At 43.3% G+C, this 8,200-nt stretch overlaps 1 protein-coding gene across 1 annotated transcript; it reads left to right on the top strand.

The window, feature by feature from the left end:
* Positions 1 to 1,539: 1,539 nt before the first annotated feature.
* Positions 1,540 to 4,921, top strand: LOC131268104 (fibrinogen-like protein A). The gene is made up of 2 exons (XM_058270794.1): positions 1,540 to 2,394; positions 4,850 to 4,921. Exons 1-2 carry the CDS (start codon positions 1,540 to 1,542, stop codon positions 4,919 to 4,921), a joined length of 927 nt encoding a protein of 308 aa, XP_058126777.1.
* Positions 4,922 to 8,200: the final 3,279 nt, after the last annotated feature.

The following is an 8,200-nucleotide window of genomic DNA, read 5'->3' as shown; positions in this document are numbered from 1 at the left end:
ATTTTCACGGACAAATTGATCCTCCAGCGAATGTTATACTTCACGTGCTTCCAAAGCAAACCTGGCACGGAAAAACTTTGAAGGAAATAGGTCATTTCTAATATAGGCTCGAGGCGAACCATACAACCTAACCCAAATTTCACAAACCCCTGCGCACGCAATGGATTTCGCCCATTTGCTTGGGAAAATGGTCGTACTGGGGTACTTTCACTCTAAGTGCAGTGTTTATGGAAGGTGGAAAACCCCTGTGGCACGCAGACGTACATGACGCGGTATGCCTCGACCACTATCGATCGGTACGCGTCGGTCGTCGGGTACTTCAAAGTAATAACCGAAAGCTTTTAGCGAAAACGAACCAACCGTTTGCTCCAATCTTGCCCTAGGACTGCTCGTAGCACGTTTGAGAATGTGAACTGAACGAAAAGTAAAGCCAAAACCACACCACTCACATACAACACAAAAAGCGTTTACAACTGGTAGAGTCTATAGCACAAGATATTGGTAAATTAAATGTCCAGACCGACAGGAAAGCAAATAACGCAAAATAAAGCTTATTTTCCTCACAACCTAGAGTGATGAAGCATGACAGTTCTTTTAAGTATAATTGATATGATCAACGCATTCAATCAGACCAAAAAACAAAAATCACAATAGATAAACAACACAGGTATAAAAAAAATTAACGGATTAAGAAAAGTTGAAACAATTAAATTAGCCATCAATAACAACACACAAACGTTCCATTTATTTCAACTAAGTAAAATCTTTACACAAATATATAAAATCTTACACAAAGATTATAGATTCCACGTGTAACCAAAACATTTCTTGTTAAACCAAGTTCGATCTTATTTTAAGCCTTTGATATCCATTTTAAGCCATTTTTCGGAGTGACGTGGATCATCGAAAGTTAATCGAGTGAACTCTGGACAGCCGTAATGTTTTATGCAAGCATATTAAAGTGGCCTAACTGTGACCAGCACTCATGTTATCAAACTTAACGCAGCTGCGCGGATGTTGCTATCACTATCGTTCCTTCTTCGTATCATTTTCGTATGTTAACACAAACACAAATCAGGGGTGTCGAATATTCAGCCAGACTCAACATAAAAGAAACATAAAATATTCTATCTTTCTGCCACCGATAACTCCAATTATTTAGGCAACAAAGTGATAACAATTAGTGTAATGCAAAAGTATCTCCTTTTATTTGTGCAAGATTGTGCTAAAAAATATGTGCACATTTTTCGTGTATGCCAGGATTTTATTTAGACCTAAAAATTTATTCCGGGTTAGCCACCACTGCATTCTTCCATATAAAAGCGCCACCGTTTCCTGAGACGGACCAATGTTTCAGTAGTGTCTTGAACATCTTATAACTGGACTGTTGTTTTATTGGATGAAATGTATCTAAACATTCGTCTTGTTAGTCTGTTTTGTGGTGTGGTCTTACTTTGGCAATCCGCTACAAGCTCTGCTAATAGTTCGGTGAATTCCGCGACGGACAACTCGATCGCTGGCTATGGATTCGAAGTGATGATGGCGAAACTTGACTACCTTCAATACAAGCTGTCCGAAATCGAGCTCGGACTGAAAGAGCGTGATGAAGAGGTGAAGGAAAAGCTGACCAAACTCGAGGAATCGATCGACGGCATCCAGTGGGCGATTTATCGACACGATCGAGATGCTGGCCATAACTTGACATCGTTGAACGCTCAATCTCGGAAGATCCTGGCTCAACAAACGGCGTGCGCTAACCATGAACAGATGCGGATGGAAATCGCACAACTAACTTCGAAGACAAATGCTACCAGCTACATGCAATGGTTCACAAAACAAACCTCTATCAAGGGTGCATTAAAGTCGTGTAAGGAGGCTCCTGCAAACAAATCCGGAGTTTATTCGATTCAGTTGGGTGAAGAAGGAAATCCGTTTGATGCGTTTTGTGAGCAGAACAGCTTCGGTGGCGGATGGCTGGTCATTCAGTATCGATTCGACGGATCCCTGGACTTCTATCGAAACTGGACGGAGTATCAAAAAGGATTTGGAAGTTTGGACCGTGAGTTCTGGATTGGATTGGAAAAGATTTACCAGCTTACATCGAGTCGGCCGCATGAATTGATGGTAGAAGTCAAAGACTTCAGCGGTTCTTACAGATATGCTCATTACGAAAAATTCGAAGTTGGTAGGGAAGTTGAGCAGTATATTTTAAAGACTCTCGGGACATATAATGGTACTGCGGGAGATTCGCTTCGGAGTCATTATAATATGAAATTTTCTACATTCGATCGAGATAACGATAACGATAGTAGTCAAAATTGTGGTGTTGCAAGGCATGGAGCATGGTGGTACTACAGTTGCACATCTTCCAACTTGAATGGTAGATACGCAAACGTAAGCAATTCTGCTTCAATTACATGGACTTCCTTTAGTAGTGGATTAGCATATTCAAGGATGATGCTTCGTGAAGTCTAAACTACATGTATTGTTGTAAAGATTTTAGCATCACAAAATCTATGTATATAGTTGCGTCATGAAATGTGAATTAACGCACGTAAAATGTATGGACTTGTATGAATTCAAGAAGAACGTTACTGTGTCACTAATAATTTGCTGCACAAATAAAATCATTTGTTTGGTTATTGCCGAATCATAAAAAATTAATATTGACCTCAATGTACTCTGAACAGGGTAAGCTGCATAATTTAAAAGAAACCCACTTTTAAGCCCCATGTTAAACAAGATGTTCAATGAAACGAATAAATTTTCTAGGTTGATCTTTTGTGATACTTTCCAACGAAGGACTTAATCCACAATCCATTCACCAAGTGAAAAGAAAAAGTTTTATTACATTTCACCGTCTATCAACACCGGACCTAATAAAGCTGAAATTATCCACCGGAGACCTGCGCGTTTTAACTTTGTTCCTCCAGCAGTTGATGGATGCATCAGGGCCTCCGGAGACCAACTACAATAAAACATAGCTGGTGTAATTGTTAAACGAAGCACGAGCACAATAAAACCATCCCGATGGTCTAGGATAGTCAAGGCTTTCTTTGTCCATCATCCTCTGTGCTACACTGGAACGGAATGATATAAGGATGGTGGAGTCAATTCACCTGGGATTTGACAAGATGTTCTTCCATTGCCGATGAGAAGCGGACGAGCGATTATTTGGGTTTCTCGATGGGACCGGGCTCCATTTATAACATAGCCGAGTCGACAAATTGCTTCCCCGAGAAACGCAAAATCTCGCTTACGGTGGCAAAACATTACAACCGAGAGTTCCTAGACCACGGTTCCTTGCACACAACTTCCTAATAAAATTCTGTGGTTACTGCTTTATTAGCAGCCGTGTAGAACCATGTTGAAAGAATAAGATACACGTTTCAATTCTTTGACTAACACCCAAGGGATCTATTTGGGAAATAATGAAAACTTTCATCATAATCATCATCATTATTACTCTTCTCAAAATAAATATTCGCAGTCTTTGATTATCTTTATTACCAGTTCTCGAAGCAGTTTATAATTTTCAAAAAAAACCTCGATCTCACGAAAGTTGAAAGCAGAATATATCTTTGTACCTACATTGTTTGATGTGTAATGTTTTCTAAACATGTTTTCAACTGAATTGTTCAATTCCAAGATGGTACTGTTCTCAGGCATAATTACAATTGCTTTTCTGCGCCAACAAACACACCCAGACAAGACATCACCTCCCCGTTACAACAACCAAGCTGTTGCCAAGATGTCTGAAATCGAAGCAAATTCGATAAAACATGTGTCAACACTTGTCAACCGTCCCAGGGAACGCCGACCCCAAACCCATTGCCTGGCTGCAAAGCGGACAAATGTTTGCACAAATCATAAGCGAGTAATCATCTTACCGTGATGCATAAGCGAAAGGACCCCTGGCTGAACAAAAACTCCCCCGAGCTCTTTTCCATCGGCCCGGTTTCCTAATCGATTAATCGTCTTGTATCGCAAAACCATATAATCATCGGTTCCGGCTTCGCGAAAGTACACACATACGTACGCACGCGTCGGGACTTAGGAAAATGCAAATTGCTGCGACTGCTTCCCGAGACAGTTGGGCGACTTTCCCAGCAGCCTGGCGCTCTGGTGGTCGTACACTCCCGAGGGATCTCCAGTACGGTGAAGTTGGTTCGTGCCCGGCTTCATGCGTGAGGCTGAATTTAATTACCACTCGCTCGATACAATCGGTCCGAGCAGCACTTAGAGCCGCTCACAAACCACCACGCAAAACCGGCTGCCGGATGTTCGCCAGAGTTTCGAGGACGCCTCGTTGTAGCATTAAGTATGTTTACAGAGCCATGCTTGCAACAAATCGGGGAGCCTTGGATTGGGCAACCGTTCCGATGCACTTCACCCTCGCCACAAGTGCTTTGCTTCGTGTGCATACAAACACTGACAACAAACCCGGTTCGGTGTGCACCGGCTAAGGACACTCTCACTGACACGCTGCCCAAGTGTTGGTGCACCCTGCTGAAGAGCTGCACCATGCTGAAACGTCGATTTAGTCGTTCCCTTTATATCCGTTCGGGTGAATTTCGTCCTGGAACACAAAGGCGTGCTGTAGGGCCTTCAGGAAAAAAGGGCTTCATTATGCACGCGACGAGCCGAACGGCCACGATTATACGGAACGCGACCCTTTCGCCCCTTCACCACCTCCTCCGATGGTTTGTTTGACTTACTTTTACCCCCATTCTCCGGTCGGAACCGGGGAGAGGTAAAGTGGTTGGTTTCCCAGAAACGCGCGTTTTTCGCGTGTCTATTATTTACACAGCTAATGAACTGGTTAATAAACACGATTATGCACTTGCAGTGCCACACATCGTACCGCAACTTCACAATTTGTCCGCACCATCATCATCACCATCATCATCATCAACGGTAGTGGGAATCATAGGGTAACAGGTTTAGCGGAAAGGTTGCAACCAAAATTAATTCATACTCCTGCTCCTAGTCAAGTAAACTGGAGGATAATCGCATCCAAAGCCGTTCGTGTCTGCTCCTGTCGGTATGGAAAGCTGGATTCGTGTACCGAATGTTTCGAACAGGGGCAGGCAAATCGATCAGCACATAATGAACGGGAGCCGCATTTGTGCTGCCTGATTGCGACGCAATTTCCCAGCGGGAATGTCAATAAAGAAAACAATTTGTAAGCGATTTTCAGTTATGCGCGAATTTTGAATGGCGAATGGGGTAAAAACTGACAGGTGAATGGCCGAAGAATGAGGTTCTGATTCGATATCATAATCAATAAGTTAAATATGTCCTTTATAGTGCACATGAGTTGTAAGTTGTTTACATTGCAATGCAAAGAAAACAATGATTGATAATCAATTAGATTCAAAATCAATATTTCAATTACAAAACAAAACGAGAAAAGGTTCTTGATGAAGGAAAACTGTCATTAACGTTATTTAATTTCATTCGATAAATAACGTCAAAAATACTAAGACAAATAATTTTTATTCGTTTGCTGCTAGTGAAAACACAAACACTGAACCGAAAAGCTACCTTAACCTGTCGTGGTCTGGACTCCGGATCCACTGATCAGTTTCCTAACGTCATAATTTTGTTTATTATCACTAGGTAAATCGGCCCGGTTACACGGGCCAGTTACAGTACCCGTTTACAGGACCCGTTTACAGGACCCATTTACAGGGGCCGTTTACATTGCCCGGTAATAGGTCCCGTTTACATGGCCCGGTAACACGGCCCGTTTACAGGGCCCGGTAACACGGCCAATTTACAGGTCCCGGTTACAGAGCCCGTTTACAGAGCCCGTTTACATGGCCCGTTTACAGGGCCCGGTAACACGGCCCGTTTACAGGGCCCGGTAACACGGCCCGTTTACAGGGCCCGTTTACAGGGCCTAACCTTATGGATGTAGTTTTATTGCTAATTTTATTCTGCGTTGGTTATTATTCTGCTTTGGTTATTTTCATCATGTTGAAGCACCACCTTTCCCAAGAGTAACTACAATGTTCGAAAAAATTGTCCCCCAAATCATGAAAACGTTTCATTGCAAACTTTGAATGAAACTTTGTAGCAGATTTCCGCTTTGCTTTGTTTTATTTTTCGGTAAAGTAACCTTCGATAATCAATGTAACCATCGATTACCAAAAATCAGAGCGCAAGGAAAATTTCCCCTTCCATCCTGCATCTATGGTATCCTTCGCAACAGCATAACGCGTAGGGGAGGCTGACGCGTCAGCACAGTGCATCTCGCTTTCGCGCTCGCTTCGCTCGTTCACCTTCGCTATTGCTATCTATGCTTAAGGTCGAAATTGTATCTCGCTTTCGCGCTCGCTTCACTCAATCGTGCTATCTAATGGAACCACTCAGTTAGCGCAATTTGTATAGCGACTAGGTAAAACGGCCCGGTTACACGGCCCAGTTACAGGACCCAGTTACAGGACCCAGTTACTGGGCCCGTTTACAGGGTCAGGTTACAATACCCGTTTACAGGGCCCGTTTACAGGACCCGTTTACAGGATCCGTTTACAGGGCTCAGTAAGGGGGCATGTTGACAGGTCCCGGTAACACGGCCCGTCTACAGTTCCCGTTTATAGTGCCCGTTTACAGGGCCCGGTAAGTGGGTCCGTTTACAGAGCCAGTTTACAGTGCCCGGTTACACGGCCCAGTTACATGACCCGGTTACAGGGCCCGGTAACACGGCCCGCTTGCAGGGCCCGTTGACAGGTCCCGGTTACAGGGCCCGGTAGTACGGCCCGTTTACGTGGCCCGGTAACACGGCCAGGTTACACGCCCCAGTTACAGGATCCAGTTACTGGACCCGGCTACAGTGCCCGGTGACACGGCCCGTTTACAGGGCCCGGTAAAAGGCCCATTTACTGGGCCCAACCTTATGGATGTAGTTTTATTGTTGATTTTATTCTGCGTTGGTTATTTTCATCACGTTGCAGCACCACCTTTCCCAAGAGTAACTGCAATGTACGAAAAAATTATCCCCCAAATCAAAAAGTTTCATTTTCTTCCTATTACAAACTTTGAATTAAACTGTGTAGCAGATTTCCGCTTTGCTTTGTTTTATTTTCTAGCAAAGTAACCATCGATCATCAAAGTAACCATCGATTACCAAAAAATCGTTCAACATTCATCAGCTCGTGGAACCAATCAGAGCGCAAGGAAAATTTCCTCTTCCATCCTGCATCCTTGGTATCCTTAGCAACAGCATAGTGCGTAGGGGAACCTAACGCGTTAGCACAGTGCATCTCGCTTTCGCGCTCGCTTCGCTCGTTCACCTTCGCTATTGCTATCTAAGCTTAAGGTCGAAATTGTATCTCGTTTTCGCGCTCGCTTCACTCAATCGTGCTGTCTAATGGAACCACTCAGTTAGCGGAGTTTGTATACGGGATTTGCCAAATCATATAAACCGTATAGCACTTAGTTGGCGTTGCGCACTTGTGGCAAATCAAAACCATTTCTTTAATGTCAAAAACCTTAGCAATATGAACTCCAAAGAAAAAATTCTTCGTTCTAGCCTTGCTGTTACAAAGCAATAAGATGTCATCAATACTATTAAGAAATATTGCTCAGAAACTGTTTGCGGGCCGTAAACAAACATCATTTGAAGATATTCATCGACAAAAATATTGGAAAGCACGAAGCGCGTGCTACTTTGCTAATCTGATGTATCGAACGCTTAAACTCTGGCTCGATAAGTTGGAAAATTAATTGCCGTATCAGGTATTATTGAATAATTCCACGATGGTTAGGAAACGGGATGTTTCACCCAGGACAAACACGCACGCATGTTTCAACGACATGGTAGGGAAACAGCTTTGCATAACATGATATTATGTTTTGAAGAGCATGTTTTGATGCATTGTCGTCGCATCGAAAGTCGACTGGAAGTGAATGTGAGGAAAATTGTTTCTCCCCATGTCAATCGTAGATATTCCCCTTTACACGGCCTTCCCCGCAATAATTCCGACTATCTTAACCACAATAATATAACGCCTTGGTGCATTGGTCGTCCCCGTTCGTTACTAAGCTGTACCATAATCTGTGGCTTCCACCATCTCGCAAACTTTGGAATCTGCAGTCTTCCACCACGTGTCTAACACGACTCTTGATCTTGCTTTGTATACGGTTATCTTGCAATCGCTCGAACAACCACTAAGGCCACAAAATCCAATTTCCG

Source organism: Anopheles coustani, chromosome 3 (assembly GCF_943734705.1).
Source record: "Anopheles coustani chromosome 3, idAnoCousDA_361_x.2, whole genome shotgun sequence".
NCBI classification, from domain to species: Eukaryota; Metazoa; Arthropoda; class Insecta; order Diptera; family Culicidae; genus Anopheles; species Anopheles coustani.
The sequence above is the reverse complement of the archived record's forward strand: the minus strand, read 5'-3'. Positions and strand labels throughout refer to the sequence as shown.

Excerpts from the sequence above, each read along its gene's own strand:
- LOC131268104 (XM_058270794.1), top strand. The coding sequence starts at position 1,540 with ATGGCGAAACTTGACTACCTTCAATACAAGCTGTCCGAAATCGAGCTC. Across the intron at positions 2,395-4,849 it reads TGAATGGTAGATACGCAAAC|TGCCACACATCGTACCGCAA; the intron begins GTAAGCAATTCT and ends ATGCACTTGCAG.